The sequence below is a fragment of the Scyliorhinus torazame genome, chromosome 5 (genome assembly GCF_047496885.1).
Source record: "Scyliorhinus torazame isolate Kashiwa2021f chromosome 5, sScyTor2.1, whole genome shotgun sequence".
Classification (NCBI taxonomy): domain Eukaryota; kingdom Metazoa; phylum Chordata; class Chondrichthyes; order Carcharhiniformes; family Scyliorhinidae; genus Scyliorhinus; species Scyliorhinus torazame.
The window spans coordinates 119,431,969-119,454,765 of record NC_092711.1 but is presented as its reverse complement, the minus strand read 5'-3'; the positions used below and the strand labels follow the sequence as shown (position 1 = coordinate 119,454,765).

Sequence of the window (22,797 nt, the reverse complement as noted above, 5' to 3'; positions counted from 1 at the left end):
AGGCCACTCGGCCCCTCAACCCTGCTCCTTACATACAAACTAGGAGTCAGCCCCTCGAGCCTGCTCCATACACACAAACTAGGAGTCGGCCCCTCGAACCTGCTCCATCATTCAATAATTTTAACCTCAACTCCACATTCCTGCCGACCTCAATACCTTTCACCCCCTTGCTTATCGAGAATCTATCCATCTGAGAACTTCCGTTGCGGCGATGCAGAGCTAAGCCGCACATTCCGGTGGCTCCCGCTAGAACGGACTTTTGGGCTCTCCAGAGGAGCCCCAACGGAAATTTTTCGACCGATTCCCGTGTGGGAAGGTGAGAGCAAGGTCCCCCTTCCATCGTGTATGGAGGGGACCAGAAGTGGAGCGGGGGGAAAAGTGGCTTTGGAGCAGCGGCACAAATGAGGGGGGAAAAACAAGATGGCGGAGGGCGGAGATCGAGCAGCATGGGGGTCGGATCAGCAGGAGTTTCTCAGGCGCTGCGTGGAGGAGCTTAAAAAGGAGGTGCTGGCGCCACTGCTGACGGCGATCGAGGGGCTGAAGGAGACCCAGAAGGCCCAGGAGATAGAGCTCCGGGAGGTGAGGGAAAAAACCAACGAGAACGAGGACGAGATCTTGGGCCTGGCGGTGAAGATGGAGGCGCACGAGGCGCTGCACAAGAGGTGGGCCGAAAGATTCGAGGACCTGGAGAACAGGTCAAGGAGGAAGAATCTCCGGATTCTGGGTCTCTCTGGAGGGGGCCGATGCCGGGGCGTATGTGAGCACGATGCTCCATTCGCTGATGGGTGCGGAGGCCTCTCTGAGCCCCCTGGAGCTAGAAGGGACTCACCGGGTCCTGGTGAGGAGACCCAAGGCCGGCGAGCCGCCAAGGGCGATAGTGGTGAGGTTCCATCGTTTCGCGGATAGAGAGAGTGTCCTGAGATGGGCCAAGAAAGAGCGGAGCAGTAGATGGGAGAATGCGGTGATCCGAGTCTACCAGGACTGGAGCACGGAGGTGGCAAAGAGGAGAGCTGGTTTCAATCGGGCCAAGGAGGTGCTGCATGGAAAGAGGGTGAGATTCGGAATGCTGCAGCCAGCGCGACTGTGGGTCACATTTCAGGATCAACACCACTATTTTGAAAGGCCAGAAGAGGCTTGGAGGGGGGGGGGAGCGCAAGTGGAGGAGGGATTTCCACACGGGGGGTGGGGGGGGGGTCAACGAGAAGGCAGGGGAAGCCGGGGTCAGCAGGAGTCAGCTGACATACGGAAGTATTATGGGGGGAGCAAAAGAGCTAGATCCGGATCTAGCGGGGGTAGGGGGGAAAATAGGGTTGCTGCTGCATTGGCCGAGGGGGAACTGAAAACGGAAGAGGTGGTTGGGAAGCCCCCCAATCCGGCTGAAAACGTGGAATGTGAGGGGCCTAAATGGGCCGGTTAAGAGGGCCCGAGTGTTCGCGCACCTAAAGGGACTGAAGGCAGACGTGGTCATGCTTCAGGAGACACATCTGAAGGTGGCAGACCAGGTCAGGTTAAGAAAGGGATGGGTAGGACAGGTATTCCATTCGGGGCTGGATGTGAAGAACAGAGGGGTGGCAATACTGGTGGGGAAGCGGGTGTCATTTAAGGCCAAGAACATAGTCGTGGACAATGGAGGTCGACACGTGTTGGTGAGCGGTAGGTTGCAGTGGACGTGGGTGGTATTGGTAAATGTATACGCCCCGAACTGGGACGATGCTGGATTCATGAAGCGTATATTGGGGCACATTCCGGACCTGGAGGTAGGAAGCTTGATAATGGGTGGGGATTTTAACACGATGTTGGACCCAGCACTGGATCGCTCCAGATCTAGGACTGGAAAGAGGTCGGCTGCGGCCAAGGTGCTTAGGGGGTTTATGGACAAGATGGGGGGAGTGGATCCGTGGAGATTTGCCAGGCCTCTGGCCAGAGAATTTTATTTTTTCTCCCACGTCCACAAAGCCTACTCCCGGATAGATTTTTTTGTTCTGGGTAGGGCGCTGATCCCGAAAGTGGAGGGAACGGAGTATTCGGCCATTGCCATTTCAGACCACGTCCCGCACTGGGTGGAACTGGAGTTGGGAGAGGAAAGGGACCAACTCCCGTTGCCCGTTGTGGCGGTTGGATGTGGGACTGCTGGCAGATGAGGAGGGGTGCGGGGGTGCATTGAAAGATATTTGGAGGCCAACGACAACGGGGAGGTGCAGATGGGGGTAGTATGGGAGGCGCTGAAGGCGGTGGTCAGGGGAGAGTTAATCTCCATCAGGGCTCATAGGGCGAAGAGAGAGGGCAGGGAAAGGGAGAGGTTAGTTGGGGAGATTTTAAGAGTGGACAGGAGATATGCAGAGGCCCCTGAAGAGGGACTACTCAGGGAGAGGCGAAGTCTCCAGACGGAGTTCGACCTGTTGACCACAGGGAAGGCAGAGGCACAGTGGAGGAAAGCACAGGGGGGGACGTATGAGTATGGGGAGAAGGCGAGCCGGATGCTGGCACACCAGCTTTGCAAGAGGATGGCAGCGAGGGAGATGGATGGAAGGGGAACTACGGTGCGGAGTGCGGTGACAGTAAATGGGGCATTCAAGGCCTTCCATGAGGAGCTGTACAGATCCCAGCCCCCAGCGGGGGAAGAGGGGATGCAACGATTCTTGGACCAACTGAGGTTCCCGAGGGTGGAGGAGCAGGAGGTGGCTGGTTTGGGGGCGCCAATTGGGGTGGAGGAACTGGTTAAAGGACTGGGGAGCATGCAGGCAGGGAAGGCCCCGGGACCGGATGGGTTCCCGGTTGAGTTCTATAGGAAGTACATAGACCTGTTAGCCCCGTTGCTGGTGAGGACTTTCAATGAGGCAAGGGAGGGGGGGACCCTGCCCCCGACAATGTCGGAGGCGATGATCTCTTTGATCCTGAAGCGGGATAAGGACCCACTGCAATGTGGGTCGTACAGGCCGATCTCGCTCCTCAACGTGGATGCTATGTTGCTGGCAAAAGTGCTGGCTACGAGGATCGAGGAGTGTGTCCCGGGGGTGATTCACGAGGACCATACGGGATTTGTAAAGGGCAGGCAGCTAAACACCAATGTGCGGAGGCTCCTAAACGTGATAATGATGCCATCGGTGGAGGGAGAGGCGGAGATAGTGGCAGCTATGGACGCGGAGAAGGCCTTTGACCGAGTAGAGTGGGAGTATCTCTGGGAAGTGTTGCGGAGGTTTGGGTTTGGGTTTATTAGCTGGGTTAAGCTCCTATATAGAGCCCCGGTGGCGAGTGTGGTTACGAATCGGCGGAGGTCGGAGTATTTTCGGCTGTATCGAGGGACGAGGCAGGGGTGCCCCCTGTCCCCCCTGTTGTTTGCATTAGCAATTGAACCTTTGACCATGGCATTAAGGGAGTCCAGGAAATGGAGGGGGGTGGTCCGAGGGGGAGAGGAGCATCGAGTGTCGCTGTATGCAGACGACCTGTTGCTGTATGTGGCGGATCCAGTGGAGGGGATGGTGGAGGTCATGCAGATTCTAAGGGAGTTTGGGGACTTTTCGGGCTATAAGCTCAATGTAGGGAAAAGTGAGCTCTTCGTGGTGCATCCAGGGGACCAGGGAAGAGGGATAGACAATCTACCGTTGAGGGCGGAAAGGAGCTTTCGGTACTTGGGGATCCAAATAGCTAGGAGTTGGGGGGCCCTGCATAAACTTAATTTAACGCGGTTGATGGAGCAGATGGAGGACGACTTCAAACGATGGGACATGTTGCCACTCTCGCTAGCGGGCAGAGTACAGTCGATTAAAATGGTGGTCCTCCCGAGGTTTCTTTTTGTGTTCCAGTGCCTTCCAATTGTGATCACCAAGGCCTTTTTAAAGAGGGTAGGCAGGAGCATTATGGGTTTTGTGTGGGCGAATAAGACCCCGAGGGTAAGGAGGGGGTTTCTGGAGCGTAGTAGAGATAGAGGAAGGCTGGCGTTGCCGAATCTAGGTGGCTACTACTGGGCAGCCAATGTGGCGATGATCCGTAAGTGGGTGATGGAGGGAGAGGGGGCGGCATGGAAGAGGTTGGAGATGGCGTCCTGCAAAGGAACGAGCCTGGGGGCGCTGGTGACGGCACCGCTGCCGCTTTCGTCGACAAGCTACTCCACGAGTCCGGTGGTGGCGGCAACGCTAAAGATCTGGGGCCAGTGGAGACGACACAGGGGTGCGATGGGAGCCTCGGTGTGGTCCCCGATCAGGGGTAACCATCGATTTGTCCCAGGAAGGATGGACGGGGGCTTTGAGAGCTGGCATCGGGCAGGGATTAGAAGAATGGGGGACCTGTTCATTGATGGGACGTTTTCGAGCCTAGGGGCGCTGAAGGAGAAGTTTGGGCTACCCCCGGGAAACGCGTTCAGGTACATGCAAGTGAGGGCGTTTGTGAGGCAACAGGTGAGGGAGTTTCCGTTGCTCCCGGCACAGGGGATTCAAGACAGGGTGATTTCGGGCGTATGGGTCGGGGAGGGCAAGGTGTCGGCGATATACCAGGAGATGAAAGAAGAGGGGGAGGCTTTGGTAGAGGAGGTGAAGGGTAAATGGGAGGAGGAGTTGGGGGAGGAGATTTGAGAGGGTCTGAGGGCTGATGCCCTGAGTAGGGTTAACTCTTCTTCCTCATGTGCCAGGCTTAGCCTGATACAGTTTAAGGTTATTCACAGAGCGCATATGACGGGGGCGAGGCTGAGTAGGTTCTTTGGGGTGGAGGACAGATGTGGGAGGTGCTCAGGAAGCCCGGCGAACCATGCCCATATGTTCTGTTCGTGCCCGGCACTGGATGGGTTCTGGAGGGGTGTTGCGAGGACTATGTCTAAGGTGGTGAAAGTCCAGGTCAAGCCAAGTTGGGGGCTAGCACTATTTGGAGTGGTGGACGAGCCGGGAATGCAGGAGGCGAAAGTGGCCGGCATTCTGGCCTTTGCGTCCCTGGTAGCCCAGCGGAGGATCTTGTTAGTCTGGAAAAATGCGAAGCCCCCCAGTGTGGAAGCCTGGATAAATGATATGGCAGGGTTTATCAAGTTGGAGAGAATAAAGTTTGCCTTGAGAGGGTCTGTGCAGGGGTTCTCCAGGCAGTGGCAACCGTTCCTAGACTATCTCGCGGAGCGTTAGATGAAGTTCAGTCAGCAGCAGCAACCCAGGGAGGGGAGGGGGGGGGGGCATCTCTTTCGGGGGGGGTGAAGAAGGGTGGACGGGGAAGGGGTTTTTTCCTCGGGGCACTTGAGCAAGAAAATACATAAACGTTTGGGAAAGTCGATATGTGCGAGAGGAATCCAATGTACAAAGTTCTGTATTATGTTGATTTGATATGTTTATGCCTGGCTATGCAACTTTTTTTCCCTTTTTTGTTACGGGGTGGGGTGGGGGGGGAGGTTTGTATGGTTGAAAATTTTGTTGAAAAATTCTTAATAAACCTTTTTTTTAAAAAAGAGAATCTATCCATCTCTGCCTTCAAAATATTCAAGGACTCGACTTCCACTACATTTTAAGGATGGAAGTTCTAAGTCATAGAATCCCTGCAGTGCAGAAGGAGCCCAAGTCAGCACCAATCCTCCAACCCCCCCCCCCCCGCAATACCACCTTACACCATCCACATATCCCACCCAACGTGCACATCCTTGAAGATGAAGAGGCAATTTAGCACCTAACCAGCAAATCTTTGAACTGTGTGAGGAAACTCCGCGGAGCACCCGGAGGAAACGCACACAGACACGGGGAGAATGTGCAAACTCCACACAGTCACCCAGGGTCGGACGTGAACCTGGTGCTATGGTGCAGCAGTGCTAACCACTGTGCAGCCCCCTCTTTTACAACCCTCGAGAAAAAAAATCCTTCTCCCCATCTGAAATGGGTGATCCCTTATTTTGCAACAGTGACCCCCTTGTTCCCACAAGAGGAAAAATCCTCTCCACATCCACCCTGGAAAGACCCTACAGAACATAAGAACTAGGAGCAGGCGTAGGCCATCTAGCCCCTAGAGCCTGCTCCGCCATTCATGGCTGATCATTTGTGGACTCACCTCCACTTTCCGGCCCGAACACCATAACCCTTAATCCCTTTATTCTTCAAAAACCTATCTATCTTTATCTTAAAAACATTTAATGAAGGAGCCTCAACTGCTTCACTGGGCAAGGAATTCCATAGATTCACAACCCTTTGGGTGAAGAAGTTCCTCCTAAACTCAGTCCTAAATCTACTTCCCCTTATTTTGAGGCTGTGCCCCATAGTTCTGCTTTCACCCGCCAGTGGAAACAACCTGCCCGCATCTATCCTATGTATTCCCTTCATAATTTTATATGTTTTTATAAGATCACCCCCTCATCCTTCTAAATTCCAACGAGTACAGTCCCAGTCTACTCAACCTCTCCTCGTAATCCAACCCCTTCAGCTCTGGGATTAACCTTGTGAATCTCCTCTGCACACCCTCCAGTGCCAGTATGTCCTTTCTCAGGTAAGGAGACCAAAACTGAACACAATACTCCAGGTGTGGCCTCACTAACACCTTATACAATTGCAGCATAACCTCCCTAGTCTTAAACTCCATTCCTCTAGCAGTGAAGGACAAAATTCCATTTGCCTTCTTAGTCACCTGTTCCACCTGTAAACCAACTTTTTGCGACTCATGCACCAGCACATCCAGATCTCTCTGCACAGCAGCATGTTTTAATATTTTATCATTTAAATAATAATCCCTTTTGCTGTTATTCTTGCCAAAATGGATAACCTCACATTTGTCAACATTGTATTCCATCTACCAGACCCTAGCCCATTCACTTTACCTATCCAAATCCCTCTGCAGACGTCCGGTATCCTCTGCACTTTTTGCTTTACCACTCATCTTGGTGTCGTCTGCAAACTTGGACACATTGTCCTTGGTCCCCAACTCCAAATCATCTGTGTAAATTGTGAACAATTGGGGGCCCAACACTGATCCCTGAGGGACACCACTAGCTACTGATTGCCAACCAGAGTAATCCCCACTCTTTGCTTTCTATTAATTAACCAATCCTCTATCCATGCTACTACTTTACCCTTAATGCCATGCATCTTTATCTTATGCAGCAAACTTTTGTGTGGCACCTTGTCAAAGGCTTTCTGGAAATCCAGATATACCACATCCATTGGCTCCCTGATATCTACCGCTCTGGGAATGTCCTCAAAAAATTCCACTAAATTAGTTAGGCATGACCTGCCCTTTATGAACCCATGCTGTGCCTGCCCAATGGGACAATTTCCATCCAGATGCCTCGCTATTTCTTCCTTGATGATAGATTCCAGCATCTTCCCTACTACCGAAGTTAAGCTCACTGGCCTCTAATTACCCACTTTCTGCCTACTTCCTTTTTCAAACAGTGGTGTCACGTTTGCTAATTTCCAATCCGCCGGGACCACCCCAGAGTCTAGTGAATTATGGTAAATTATCTCAAGTGCATTTGCAATTTCCCATGCCATCTCTTTTAGCACTCTGGGATGCATTCCATCAGGGCCAGGAGACTTGTCTACCTTTAGCCCCATTAGCTTGCCCATCACTACCTCCTCAGTCATAACAATCCTCTCAAGGTCCTCACCTGTCATAGCCTCATTTCTATCAGTCACTGGCATATTAATTGTGAAGAACGACCCAAAAAACCTGTTCAATTCCTCAGCCATTTCCTCATCTCCCATTATTACATCTCCCTTCTCATCCTCTAAAGGACCAATATTTACCTTAGCCACTCTTTTTTGTTTTATATATTTGTAGAAACCTTTACTATCTTTGAATATTCTGAGCAAGTTTACTCTCATAATCTATCTTACTCTTCTTTGTAGCTTTTTTAGTAGCTTTCTGTTGCCCCCTAAAGATTTCCCAGTCCTCTAGTCTCCCACTAATCTTTGCCACTTTGTATGCTTTTTCCTTCAATTTGATATTCTCCCTTATTTTCTTAGATATCCACGGTCGATTTTCCCTCTTTCTAACGTCCTTCCTTTTTGCCCTTCGTGTTGGGTGGGATTACTGGGTTATGGGGATAGGGTGGAGCTGTTCACCTTGGGTAGGGTGCTCTTTCCAAGAGCCGGTGCAGACTCGATGGGCCAAATGGCCTCCTTCTGCACTGTAAATTCTATGATCATGTCTTTCTGTTCATTTCCTCAAACTTTGATTTAGGTCCACAAGATTATGCCAGATTTCCAACGGGTGGGCAAAGAAACTCTGTTTCCATTCACTGTTCGTACAAGCAGTCAGGACACAGATTTAAAGTTTTGTGTAAAGCCTGGATTGAACGATATAATTTCGTAAAATACAGTTGGAGGATGAGAAGGTAAAATCAAACACTAGTGTTTTGTGCTTAAACAAAGGAGATTACAGTGGGATGAGAGAAGAACTAGCTAAGGTAGACTGGGTGCAAAGACTTTATGGTGAAACAGTGGAGAACCTTCCAAGTGATTTTTCACAGTGCTCAAAAAAGGTTTATACCAACAAATCATAGATCATAGAATTTACAGTGCAGAAGGAGGCCATTTGGCCCATTGAGTCTGCACCGGCTCTTGGAAAGAGCACCCTACCCAAGGTCCACACCTCCACCCTATCCCCATAACCCAGTAACCCCAACCAACACTAAGGCCAATTTTGGACATTAAGGGCAATTTATCATGGCCAATCCACCTAACCTGCACATCTTTGGACTGTGGAAGGAAACCGGAGCACCCAGAGGAAACCCACGCACACACTGGGAGGATGTGCAGACTCCGCACAGACAGTGACCCAAGCCGGAATCGAATCTGGGACCCTGGAGCTGTGAAGCAATTGTGCTAACCACAATGATACCGTGCTGCCCTTCAATGGGTAGTTAGGCCAAATTAGGAGTAAAATCCTTACTACAGTAGAATAAGGAGTTAGGTTAGCGGACTTTTAAACATCTCTAGCTTAGGCTTGATAAAATGGGTAGCAGTCTGTAATTGCCTGTAACTGGGATTTCGCAAAGCATGAAGAGGGGGATGGGCAGCCACTGGGACCATTTCTTTGTTGCAGGGGATACTGGGAAAAGGGGCCTCAGGTCTGGTTAAGGAATGTGGGGAAAGCCTATGTGAGCTTTACATTTGCAGCCGTTGCCTTATTTGGTCGTACATGTGAAACTTGATGCTACATGAATGTATATGAAACCAGATGCTGTGCTCCCTTTGTTCACTTGCTCTGAGAATCTCGGGGACTATGTTGGTGTCCTGGGTTATCAGAGTGAGTGTAGCTTGCAAGCTATTTGAAATAAAATAAATTAATACCTACGAATCCGACTCGGGGTTTGACTGAGACCAGACTGAGGGTAGAAAGAACTCAATATCGTTAATTTCCCCTCAACCTCCTTTGCCAGAACCATTCTGGTAAATCTCCTCTTCACCTTCTCAAGAACCTTCACATTCTTCCTGAAGGGTGGTGACAAGAGCTTCATTAAAGATTCATAGAATAGAATTAGAACCATAGAATTTCTACAGTGCAGAAGGAGGCCATTCAGCCCATCGAGTCTGCACTGATTCTCTGAAAGGGCACCCTGCCTCGGCCCACTCTCCTATCCTGTCCCTGTAACCCCATAGCCCCACCAAACCTGCACATCCCTGGACACTAACGGGCAATTTAATAAGGCCAATCCACCTAACATTCCCTTCTTTGGACTGTGGGAGGAAAACTGAGCACCTGGAGGAAACCCACGCAGAAACGGGGAGAAAGTGCAAACTCCACACAGTCACCAAGGCCGGAATTGAACCCGGGTCCCTGGCACTGTTCGGCAGCAGTGCCAATCACTGCCACCAGAAGCATAGTTTTGGTGTCAATATTACTGTTTATGAAGCTCAAGATCGAAATTGATTTGCCAACTACTCTCTTAATATGTCTTGTAGAGATACAAAAACCCTCTTCACCTCTTTCTCTCTCCTCCCAGAGGTCAGTTTGGTTTTTATGACAATCCAGCAGTTTTCTTGGTCATTTTTTCCCAGTGCCGGCCCCACAAATGACCAGATTCATTCAGCTCAATTTCACAACCTGCCTTTGTGTTTTTGTGGGTTCTCTCTCACTCCCTATTTTCTGTTTTAAATCAGTTTCACAGGGTGTTCGAAGAGGAGGCTTCAAAGTCTGGAAACTCAAACCAAGCATCACATCAGGATCTGAGAGTCCTCAATTTATCATATCATGAATATCATCGTACTTTGAACATGGAAGGAAAAAGCACCGTTCACAGTGGGGAGAAACCGTACACGTGTTGTGTGTGTGGACGAGGATTCAATCGATCATCAGGCCTCACGAGACACAAATGCAGTCACACTGAGGAGAAACCGTGGAAATGTGCGGACTGTGGGAAAGGATTCACTTCCCCATCCAAGCTGGAAACTCATCGACACAGTCACACTGGGGAGAGACCATTCACCTGCTCCACGTGTGGGAAGGGATTCACTCGGTTATCCACTATGTCCACACACCAACGAATTCACACTGGGGAGAGACCATTCATCTGCTCCAAGTGTGGGATGGGATTTATTCAGTTAGCGACCCTGCAGAAACACCAGCCAGTTCACACTGGAGAGAGGCCGTTCACTTGCTCCAAGTGTGGGAAGAAATTCACTGAATCATGGTCCCTGAAGATACACCAGCGAGTTCACACTGATGAGAGACCGTTCCAATGTCCAGACTGCGGGAAGTGCTATAAAAGTTCTGGGCATCTGATTCGCCATAAACGTGTTCACACTGACGAGAGACCGTTTACATGCTCTCACTGTGGGACTGGGTTCAGACGATCATCTCACCTCACTATACATCAGCGAATTCACACTGGGGAGAGGCCATTCACCTGCTCTGTGTGTGGGAAAGGATTTACAACCTCATCCTACCTGCTGACACACCAGCGAATTCACACTGGGGAGAGGCCATTCACCTGCTCTGTGTGTGGGAAAGGATTTACAACCTCATCCTACCTGCTGACACACCAGCGAATTCACACTGGGGAGGAGCCAAGTGTGGGAAGGGATTCACTCAGTCATCCAACCTGCAGACACACCAGCGAATTCACACTGAGGAGAGACCGTTCATCTGCGCCAAGTGTGGGAAGGGATACACTCATTCATTTCACCTGCTGAGACACCAGCGAATTCACACTGGGGAGAGACCGTTCGCCTGCTCCGAGTGTGGGAAAGGATTCACTCAGCCATCCGACCTGGAGAAACACCAGCGAACTCACACTGGGGAGAGGCCATTCACCTGCTCCGAGTGTGGGAAGGGATTCACCACATCATCCCACGTGCTGAGACACCAACGAGGCCACAAGTAACTAAAGTGATTCGATTTTACTGTTCCTCACATTCAGGACTGAACCATGTTCATTTGGGTCTCTTTCTGCTGATAACAAACTCTAGCCCATTTACAGGGGCTAATATTTTGGCTGAAGGCAAATAAATTAGATTTGTGTGAAATACTCAGTGTGTTGAAACTTTTTAATATCTCTGACACAAGTTAGTTCCTTTTGACGTACTCTCGCTCTCCCCTGTCTCTTCCATCCTCGCTTCCAACAAGAAGTGTGAGGAGCTTGTGGAGCTTCTTTGTGACTGAGATTGAGTAAATCTGATCAGCTGCCTCTGCTGCTTCCCTCCCTTCCACGAGCCCACCGGACCAAACTGTCTCTAAATTTCATCCTGTTGATTTCTGGTGGCGGCCATGGAGTAGGAGGTTCTGTATTTGGTAACTCCCGCTTGTGACGGAGCTTTTGAACCCTTTCTCCCGATTTTTTTCAGAATTCTACTAGAAACATCAGTGGAGAGTGAGACAGTGAGGAGAAATCCCCCACCAGTATATGGAGCCGTGGACTTGAAGTGGTCGTATAAGAAGAATTAGTTGAGCAGCGAAGGTGACTGTAGAACCTGCAGCACGGGAAAGCTTGGCGGAGGAGCAGGATTCCGGTTTGGTGGCACAGTGGTCAATGGTACAGCGGGTGGAGTTCATTCAGGAGAGCTTCGCCAAGCACATGAAGGCAGGGTTAGACCTGATTAAGGCAACGATTGATCGGGTGGAACAGGGGCTGGAAGCCCACGGACTGGCGATCCAGAAGGAGGCCGAGCACGAGGACCATTTAACCGCGTTGGAGGCGGAAGTGGGGCTGATGAGGGACCAGCAGAAAAGGTTGCAGGAGGACCTGGAGAACAGGTCCTGGAGACAGAACCTGTGGATCGTCGGCCTCCCGGAGGGCAGTGAGGGGTCGGACGCAAGGGCATATGTGACAAGTTTGCTGGAAAAGCTGATGGGAGATGGGTCGTTTTCTCGACCCTTGGAAGTGGACAGAGCGCATCGAGCGTTTGCGAGGAAGCCGCGAGCGATATGAACCGCCGAGGCCGATCCGGGTGCAACTGCACCGGTTCCTGGACAAGGAACAGATTTTGCGGTGGGCCAAGCAGACACGGAGCTGCAAGTGGGAGAACTGTGAGGTGCGCATTTACCAGGACCTGGGCGCGGAACTGGCCAAAAGACGAGCTGGATTCAATAGGGTAAAATCGGCCCTCTTCAAGAAGGGGATGAAGTTTGGGATGTTATACCCGGCGCGTCTGTGGGTCACGTATGAGGGCCAGGAACTTTACTTTGAATTGGCGGACGAAGCGATGGACTTTAACAAAGACAAAAGGCTGGCAGGGGTTTGAGGACGTTGAACCTTGGGGGAGGGTATTGCGGTATCGATTCTGTTAAAGTTTTCTTAGTTTTGATCTGTATATGCAGTGCTCTCTGTAACAGTTTTTTGGGACGTTGCTCAGATTTGTAAGTTAACTTTGTTTCAGGGGGAGGGATTTTTTCTACTGTGTTTTGATTGGGGACTGTGATGTTTTGAATGTGTATGTTCGGCCGGGGGGGGGGGGGGCGAGAACAATAGGGGATAGGATGTCTGGCGCCATGGGCGGGGGTTACCAGGCTAGCTAGGTGGGCTAGCTCACTGAAGTGCAGTGGGGGGTGAGCAGGTGGTAGGTTTGTTAAGGGGGGTTGGGAATGTGGTGCTGCTAATAGTGGGGAGGGGTGGGGGGGGGAGCTGCTCTGCTGACAGGGGAGAAACTGTTGCTGGGAGACAAAAGGGAGGTCGAGGACAGTGGATGCCCGAAGGTGGGCCCACAGAGGCGAGGGACGTGAGCTGGAGGCTGGCCTAAGAAGGGTGATCGGGGGTGGGGTGGGGGCGGGAAGCCTCCCGACTGGGCTGACCACATGGAACATTAGAGAGCTGAATGGGCCGGTAAGAGGGCTCGTGTGTTCACGCATTTGAGGGGATTGAAGGCGGACGTGGCAATGTTACAGGAGACACACCTGAGAGTAATAGATCAGACCAGATTGAGAAAGGGATGGGGCGGCCATGTATTTCATTCAGGGCTGGACTCTTAAGCTAGTGGGGTCGCTATACTGATCAACAAACGGGTGGCATTTGAGGCAGGGAGAATAGTGGCGGACGTGGGGGGGCAGGTACACCCTGGTGAGTGGGAAGCTTGAGGGGATGCTGGTGGTACTTGTGAATATATATGCACCAAACTGGGACGATGTGGCATTCATGAGGGCGTTGAGTAAGATCCCGAGGTCAAGGACAGGGAGGGTGCCAGCAGTAGCAAAGGAACTAAAGGGGTTCATGGAGCAGATGCGGGGGGGAGGTAGACCCATGGAGGTTCAGACGGCCAAGTGTGAAGGAGTTTTCTTTTTTCTCCCATGTGCACAAAGCATATCCCGGATCGACTTTTTTATTCTGAGCATGGTTCTACTGGCGGGGGTGGTTGACACCGAAATTCGACGATTGCTGTGTTGGACCATGCCCCACATTGGGTGGATTTATGGGTGAGTAAGGAGAGAGGGCAGCGCCCGCAATGGAGGTTGGATGTGGGACTGTTAGCGGATATGGGGCTGTGCGGGCGGGTGAGGGAGTCCATCCAGAACTATTTGGAAATAAATGACACAGGGGAAGTCCGGCAGCAACGGTTTGGGAAGCGCTGAAGGCAGTGGTTAGGGGGGAGTTAATCTCGATCCGGGCCCATGGGGAAAAGGTGGAGCGAGCAGAGATGGATAGGTTGGGTCGGGGAAATACTCCAGGTGGACAGGAGATATTCGGAGGCCCCGGAGGCGGAGTTATTGAAGGAGCGGCAGAAGCTACAGATGGAGTTTGGGCTGTTACCTGCAGGGAAGGCGGTGGAGCAACTGAGGAAGGCGGTATATGAGTATGGTGAGAAGGCCAGTACGATGCTAGCGCACGGAGATGGGAAGAGTGAAGGACAGAAGTGGAAACCCGGTCTTGGACCCAGCAGGGGTGAACGGGGTGTTTAAGGAGTTTTATAGCAGGGGTAGAGGGGATGAGGCAGTTCCTGGGTGAGTTGAAGTTCTTGAAGGTGGAGGAAGGACTGGTGGAGAGGTTGGGAGCCCCGATTGGAATTGAAGAAATAGTAGAAGGGCTGGAGGCCAAACATCGGGTAAGGCCCCGGGACCGGACGGCTACCCAGTGGAATTTTATAAGACGTTCTCGGAGATGCCGGGCTTACTGCTGGTGAGGGCATTTAATGAGGCAAGGGAGCGGGGTGCCCTTCCCCCAACAATGTCGCAGGCCTCGATCCTGAAGCGGGAGAAGGATCCTGAGCTATGCGGGTCATATAGGCCAATCTCCCTATCGAATCTGGATGTCAAACTGTTGGCCAGAATATTGGCCTCAAGGATAGAGGACTGTGTCCCTAAGGTGATCGGGGAAGACCAGACGGGGTTTGTGAAGGGCAGGCAACTCACGGCCAATGTCAGAAGGCTCTTAAACGTTATTATGATGCCCTCAGAGGGGGGGTGGGGGAGGTGGTGGTTGCGATGGACGCGGAGAAGGCCTTTGACCGGGTGGAGTGGAATTATTTGTGGGAGGTTAGGAAGGTTCGGGTTTGGGCAGGACTTCATTGATTGGGTTCGGCTGCTGTACCAGGCACCAGTAGCAAGCATACGAACGAATCGGCTGCTGTTGGGTTATTTTAAGTTGCACCGAGGGAGGTGGCAATGGTGTCCCCTCTCCCCGCTGTTGTTTGCTCTGGCCATAGAGCCATTGGCGATGGCGTTAGAGAGCATCTAGGAACTGGAAAGGGTTGGTCCGGGGGGAGTGGAACACAGGGTCTTGCTTTACGCTGACTATCTGCTCCTGTATATTTCCGACCCGTTAAGGGGTATGGGGGAGATTATGCAGATCCTCGGGGAATTTGGCCGGTTTACGGGGTATAAATGAAATATGGGGAAAAGTGAGATGTTTGCGATCCAGACGAGTGGGCAGGAGAAGACACTGGAAGAGCTGCCGTTTAGAATGGTGGGAGGGAGCTTTCACTATCTGGGAATCCAGGTGGCACGGGAGACATTACATAAGTTAAATCAGACCCGGCTAGTAGAGCAAATGAAGGAGGACTTTAGAAGGTGGGACATGCTGTCGCTGGCGGGGAGGGTGCACACCGTGAAAATGACGATTCTCCCGAGATTTCTGTTTGTTTTCCAGTGCCTTCCCTTCTTTATCCCAAGGGCCTTTTTTTAAACCGGAAAACAAGGTGATTTTGGGTTTTGTGTGGGCGGGTAAAACGCCGCGAGTGAAGCAAGTGTTGCTGGAGCGTAGTCGAGGGTCAGGTCGGCTGGTGCTGCCGAACGTTAGCAATTATTACTGGGCGGCTAATATAGCCATGGTTAGGAAGTGGTGGTGGTGGGGGGGGGAAGAGTTGGTGTGGGAGCGAGTAGAGGTGGCATCATGTAAGGACAGAAGTCTGGGAGCATTGATAATGGCACCTCTGCCGTTCTCGGCGGCCCGGTACTCCACAAGCCGGGTGGTGGTGGAGACCCTGAGAGTCTGGGGGCAGTGGAGGAAGCACATGAGAGTGGAGGGAGTATCGGGCTGGGCCCCGATTTGTAACAACCATCGGTTTGTACCGGGAAGGCTGGATGGGGGGTTCCGGAGGTGGCAGAGAGCAAGGATCGAGAGGATGGGAGATTTATTCATAGATGGGAGCTTCCCCTGTCTGAAGGATTTAGAGGAGAAATTTGAATTGCCAGCAGGAAACGGATTCAGGTATCTGTAGGTACAGGACTTTTTGCAAAGGCAGGTTTCAACCTTTCCACTCCTACCACCACGGGGGATACAGGACAGGGCAGTTTCTAGAATGGGGCTGGGAGAGGGATAGGTATCGGATAGCTACAAAGAACTCATGGCGTCGGAGGTAACTCAGATAGAGGAGCTAAAGGGCAAATGGGAAGAGGAGCAATGGGGAGAGATAGAGGAAGGTCTGTGGGTGGATGCCTTGAGCAGAGTCAATACGTCCTCATCATGTGCCAGGCTCAGCCTGATACAATTTAAGGTCATTCACCGGGCAGATATTTAAAAAAAAAAAAATTTAGAGTACCCAATTTATTTTTTCCAATTAAGGGGCAGTTTAGCGTGGCCAATCCACCTAGTCTGCACATCTTTGGGTTGTGGGGCCGAAACCCACGCAAACATGGGGAGAATGTGCAAACTCTACATGGACAGTGACCCCGAGCCGGGATTGAACCTGGGACCTCGGTGCCGTGAGGCAGCAATGATAACCACTGTGCCACCATGCTGCCCCGTTCACCGGGCACACATGCCGGTGGCCCGGAGAGCAGGTTTTTTTGGGTAGAGGACAGGTGTGCGGGGGGGGGGCGCAGCAAATCATGTCCATATGTTCTGGGCATGCCCGAAGCTTGGGGGATTCTGGCAGGGTTTTGCAGATGTCATGTCCACGGGACTAAAAACACGGATGGGGCCGAGTCCAGAGGTGGTGAATTTTGGAGTGTCGGGAGTCCAGTGGGCGAGAGAGGCTGATCTCTTGGCCTTTGACTCCCTGGTGGCCCGGAGACGGATATTTTTTTAAAAAAATATATTTTATTGAAATTTTTTTCCCAAACAACAATTTTTCCCCTCTTACAAAACGAACTTAACAATATAGAAATTTTTAACAATACACAAATAACAAAACCCCATTATCTTTTGACCTTAACTAAACTAACCACCCCCCCCCCCTCCCCCCTGGGTTGCTGCTGCTGGTCATCTGTCTTCCCTCTAACGCTCCCCTAGGTAGTCGAGAAATGGCTGCCACCGCCTGGTGAACCCTTGAGCCGATCCTCTCAGGGCAAACTTTATCTGCTCCAATTTAATGAACCCCGCCATATCATTTACCCAGGCCTCCAGTCCGGGGGGTTTCGCCTCCTTCCACATGAGTAGGATCCTGCGCCGGGCTACTAGGGACGCAAAGGCCACAACGTCGGCCTCTTTCGCCTCCTGCACTCCTGGCTCATCCGCAACTCCAAATAGAGCTAACCCCCAGCCTGGTTTGACCCGGGCCTTCACCACCTTCGAAATCACTCCCGTCACTCCCTTCCAGTACCCTTCCAGTGCCGGGCACGCCCAAAACATATGTGCGTGGTTTGCCGGGCTCCCGCCACACCTCCCACATTTGTCCTCCACTCCAAAGAACCTGCTCAATCTTGCTCCCGTTATGTGTGCTCTATGTAGCACCTTAAATTGGATCAGGCTAAGCCTGGCGCATAAGAGGAATTTACCCTGCTTTGGGCATCAGCCCACATACCCTCCTCTATCTCCTCCCCTAGTTCTTCTTCCCACTTTCCTTTTAGTTCGCCCACCGATTCCTCCCCCTCTTCCCTCATCTCTCGGTAAATCTCTGACACCTTGCCCTCTCCGACCCACACCCCTGAAAGCACTCTGTCCTGTATCCCCTGCGTCGGGAGCAACGGAAATTCCCTCACCTGTTGTCTAGTAAACGCCCTCACCTGCATATATCTCAAGAAATTTCCCCGGGACAACTTATACTTTTCCTCCAATGCTCCCAAGCTCACAAAAGTCCCATCTATAAATAAATCTCCCACCCTCCTAATTCCCAACTGGTACCAGCTCTGAAATCCTCCATCCATTCTTCCTGGGGCGAACCTATGGTTGTTCCTGATTGGTGACCCCACCAGGGCTCCCCGCACCCTTCTCTGTCGCCTCCACTGACCCCAGATATTCAAAGTTGCCGCCACCACCGGGTTTGTGGTAAACCTTTTAGGTGAGAACGGTAGTGGCGCCGTCACCAGCGCCTCTAAACTCGTTCCTTTACAGGACTTTCTCTCCAGTCTTTTCCACGCCGCTCCCTCACCCTCCATCATCCATTTACGTATCATTGCCACATTGGCGGCCCAATAGTAATCGCCCAAATTCGGTAGTGCCAATCCTCCTCTGTCCCTACTACGCTGAAGGAACCCCCTCCTTACTCTCGGAACTTTCCCTGCCCACACGAAACTCGTGATGCTCCTGTCTATTTTATTAAAAAAGGTCTTGGTGATTAGTATAGGGAGACATTGAAATACAAATAAGAACCTCGGGAGGACCATCATCTTAATTGCCTGCACTCTGCCTGCCAGCGACAGAGGCTGCATGTCCCACCTCTTAACGTCCTCCATTTGTTCTACCAGCCGTGTCAGATTAAGTCTGTGCAAGGTTCCCCAGCTCCTAGCGATCTGAATCCCCAGGTATCGGAAGTTTATTTCCACTTTCCTTAGAGGCAGGCCTTCTATCTCTCTACTCTGGTCCCCTGGATGTATCACAAATAATTCACTCTTCCCCATGTTTAGCCTATACCCCGAGAAATCCCCGAACTCCCTCAACATTCGCATAACCTCTATCATCCCCCCCCCGCTGGGTCCGACACGTATAACAATAGGTCATCTGCGTATAACGAGACTCGGTGTTCTTCTCCCCCTCTAACCACCTCTCTCCATTTCCTGGAGTCTCTCAACACCATGGCCAGAGGTTCAATTGCCAACGCAAACAACAATGGAGACAGCGGGCATCCCTGCCTTGTTCCCCTATATAGTCGGAAATACTCCGATCTATGTCGACCTGTAACTACACTTGCCGTTGGAGCCCCATAAAGAAGTCTAACCCAGCTAATAAACCCGTTCCCGAACCCAAACCTCCTTAACACTTCCCAAAGATACTCCCACTCCACCCTATCAAATGCCTTCTCTGCATCCATTGCCGCCACTATCTCTGCCTCTCATTATCACCCCTAGTAGTCGTCGCACGTTAACATTCAGTTGTCTCCCTTTTACGAACCCTGTCTGGTCTTCGTGCACTACCCCCGGGACACAGTCCTCTATCCTCGATGCCAGTACCTTTGCCAACAATTTGGCGTCCACGTTCAATAATGAAATAGGTCTATAGGACCCGCACTGCAACGGATCTTTATCCCTCTTCAAAATTAACGATATCGTCGCCTCCGACATCGCCTCTTCCCTGGCCTCATTGAACGTCCTCACCATCAACGGGGCCAACAAGTCCACATATTTTCTGTAATATTCCACCGGGAACCCGTCTGGTCCCGGGGCCTTCCCTGCTTCCCAGTCCCTTAATAACCTCGTCCACCCCAATCGGTGCCCCTAGGCCTACCACCTCCTGCTCCTCCACTTTCGGGAACCTCAATTGGTCCAGGAACTGCCGCATCCCCTCCTCTCCCCCTGGGGGTTGAGACCTATACAGTCCCTCATAGAAGGTCTTGAACACCTCATTTATCTTTCCTGCCCTTCGCACCGTGTCTCCCCTTTCGTCTCTAATTCCTCCTATCTCCCTCGCTGCTGCCCTCTTTCGCAATTGATGAGCCAACAGGCGACTCGCCTTTTCCCCATATTCATACCTCCTCCCCTGTGCCTTCCTCCACAGTACCTCCGCCTTTCTGGTGGTCAGAAGGTCAAACTCCGTCTGGAGTCGTCTCCTCTCCCTGTACAATTCCTCCTCCGGGGTCTCTGCAAATTCCCTATCCACCCTTAAAATCTCCCCCAGTACTCTTTCCCTTTCCTTGGCCTCTGTTTTCCTTTTGTGGGCCCCAATGGAGATCAGCTCTCCTCTGACCACCGCTTTTAGTGCTTCCCATACCACTCCCACAGGGACCTCGCCGTCGTCATTGACCTCCAGGTATCTCTCAATACACCCCCGCACTCTTGCACACACTCCCTCATCCGCCATCAGTCCCACATCTAATCGCCAGAGTGTTCTCTGCTCCCTTTCCTCTCCTAATTCCAGGTCCACCCAATGTGGGGCATGATCCGAAACCGCTATGGCTGAGTACTCAGCTTCTTCCACCCTAGAGATCAACGACCTTCCTAAAACAAAAAAATCTATCCGGGAGTACACTTTATGGACATGGGAGAAGGAGAACTCCCTAGCCCTAGGTCTAAGAAATCGCCATTGATCCACTCCCCCCATTTGGTCCATAAACCCCTTAAGTACCTTGGCCGCTGCCGGCCTTCTTCCGGTCCTTGAGCTGGATCTATCTAGCCCCGGGTCCAGCACCGTATTAAAGTCCCCTCCTAAAATCAAGTTTCCTACCTCCAGGTCCGGTATACGCCCCAGCATCCGTCTCATAAATCCCGCATCGTCCCAGTTTGGGGCATACACATTAACCAACACGACCTCCATTCCCTCCAGCCTGCCACTCACCATTACATATCTACCTCCGCTATCTGCTACGATGTTCTTTGCTTCAAATGCTACCTGTTTCCCCACCAAAATGGCCACCCCTCTATTCTTTGCGTCCAGTCCTGAGTGGAACACCTGTCCCACCCATCCTTTCCTTAACCTAAATTGGCCGCCACCTTTAGGTGCGTCTCTTGGAGCATAACCACGTCTGCCCTTAGTCCTTTCAAATGCGCGAGCACTCGGGCCCTTTTTATCGGTCCGTTCAGGCCTCTCACGTGATCAGCCTCACTAGGGGGCTACCTGCCCCCCTCCCGTGTCGACTAGCCATTACCTTCTCTAGGCCAGTCCCATATCCCGCGTCCGCGCTCCCGCTCGCTCCCCCAGCGTCGCACACCATCCCCGCCCACCCACTCTTTAGCCATTTCCTTTTGGATTTCCGCAGCAGCAACCCAGTTCTCCCCCCCCCCCCCGCTATATCTCTTTCTAGCGTGATTGTTCCCCCCATATTACTTCCGTAAGTCAGCTGACTTCAACTGACCCCGGCTTCTCCTGCTCACTCCTCGACCCCCCCCCCCCCCCCGTGTGGGGAACTCCCATCCGCCTTGCGCCTGTCTTCCCGCCTTATTCTTTCTGGCGTGGGAACATCCCTTTACCTGTCCCGCCTCTTATGGCGCAGCTCCCTTTCCCCTCCCCCTCCCCTCCCCCATTCTCCAACTATGTCCCGTCTTTCCCCCCTCACCGGCGCCCACATTTCCCCAATGTCTCCCCCCTTCCCAATTTACTTCTCAATTAACTTCAACCATAACATTAACAATAACATTTCCTGCAGCATCAGTCCCTCAGTTCCGATCCAATTTCTCCTCTTTGATAAAGGTCCATGCTTCCTCCGCCGTCTCGAAATAATGGTGTCTCTCCTGATACGTGACCCATAGTCTTGCCGGCTGCAGCATCCCGAACTTCACCTTCCTTTTATGCAACACCTCTTTGGCTCGGTTAAAGCCCGCCCTCCTTCTCGCCACCTCCGCACTCCAATCCTGGTACACCCGTACCACTGCATTCTCCCATCTGCTACTCCGCACCTTTTTAGCCCATCTCAGGACCTCTTCTCTATCCTTAAGGCGGTAAAATCGCACGATTATCGCCCTGGGTTGTTCTCCTGCTTTCGGTCTTCTCGCCGGAATCCGATTTGCCCACTCCACCTCCAAGGGGCCCGTAGGGGCCTCAGCACCCATCAGTGAGGTCAGCATCGTACTTGCATACGCTCCACAGTCCACTCCTTCCACACCCTCAGGGAGACCCAGTATCCGAAGGTTCTTCCTTCGCGCTCCGTTTTCTAGGGCCTCGATCCTTTCAGTACACTTTTTATGAAGTGCCTCGTGCGTCTGTGTCTTAACCGCCAGGCCCAGGATCTCGTCCTCAATATCTGTCACCTTCTGCTCCACCACGGGGAGCTCTATCTCCTGGGTCTTTAATGTCTCCTTGAGCCCCTCAATTGCCTGTAGCATCGGGGTCAGCACCTCCCTCTTCAGCAGCTCCACGCACCGTCTCACAATTTCATCCTGCTCAGGCCCCCATGTCGCCTGCGCTTTCTCCGCCGCCATCTTGTACTTCTCTCTTTCTGACCCTTTGGTCGACGATTCCTCGTGCTGCAGCCGCCGGCGCCGGTTTTTTCCTCCTTCGTTGGGGGGGGGGGGAGACTCCCTTCTCACTCACCCCACACCGGGTTGCGTGGTCAAAAAATTCCCCGTTGGGGCTCTTAAAAGAGCCCAAAGGTCCGTCGGAGCTGGAGCCGCCGAAACGTGCGGCTAGCAAGGCATCAGAGACGGATATTGCTAGCGTGAAGGGACTCGAAGCCCCAGAAATCAGAGATCTGGGTTAGCGATATGGCTGGGTTTCTCAGTCTTGAAAAAAAATTCCGTTTGCCCGAAGAGGGTCAACGCTCGGGTTCGCCCGGAGGTGGCAGCCGTTTGTCGACTTCTTTAGAGAAAATTAACTGTCAACAGAGGCAAAAAACTTAAAGGGGAGGGGGTTAGTTAGGCTATTTTCTATTGAGGGTAGAGGGGACCTTTTAGGGATGGAGATGATTTCTCCACGATGTTTTATGGTTGGATTTACATTGTTTACTGTTGTTGTCACTTGTTATTATAAAATTACAAAAACCTTAATAAAATGTTTTTTTTTTAAATCAACATCACCAAACTCCGATCATCTGCTCATTGTCACATTGCTGTTTGTGGCATCTTGCTTTGTGGAAATTGGCTGCTGCATTTCCGTAAAACAGTGACCACACTTCAGAAGGTCTTTGGGACATGCTGTGGTTGTGAAAGGCGCTACAGAAGTGCAAGTTT

The 22,797-nt window shown here is 51.9% G+C and overlaps 1 protein-coding gene across 7 annotated transcripts in view; it reads left to right on the top strand.

Annotated features, from left to right (window-relative positions):
* LOC140419627 (uncharacterized) overlaps nt 1-22,797 on the top strand; it is an 81,642-nt gene that overhangs the window by 23,935 nt on the left and 34,910 nt on the right. Inside the window, exon 2 of one of the 7 annotated variants that reach the window (XM_072503550.1) lies at nt 10,056-12,855. The exons of 5 other annotated variants lie outside the window; for them this stretch is intronic. In XM_072503550.1, the coding sequence (XP_072359651.1) occupies nt 10,056-11,087 (1,032 nt within the window). In that variant the 3' untranslated portion in view covers nt 11,088-12,855. Of the gene's footprint in view, nt 1-10,055; nt 12,856-22,797 lie in introns of those variants that run through there. One more of the 7 variants, XM_072503549.1, reaches the window with a different exon arrangement.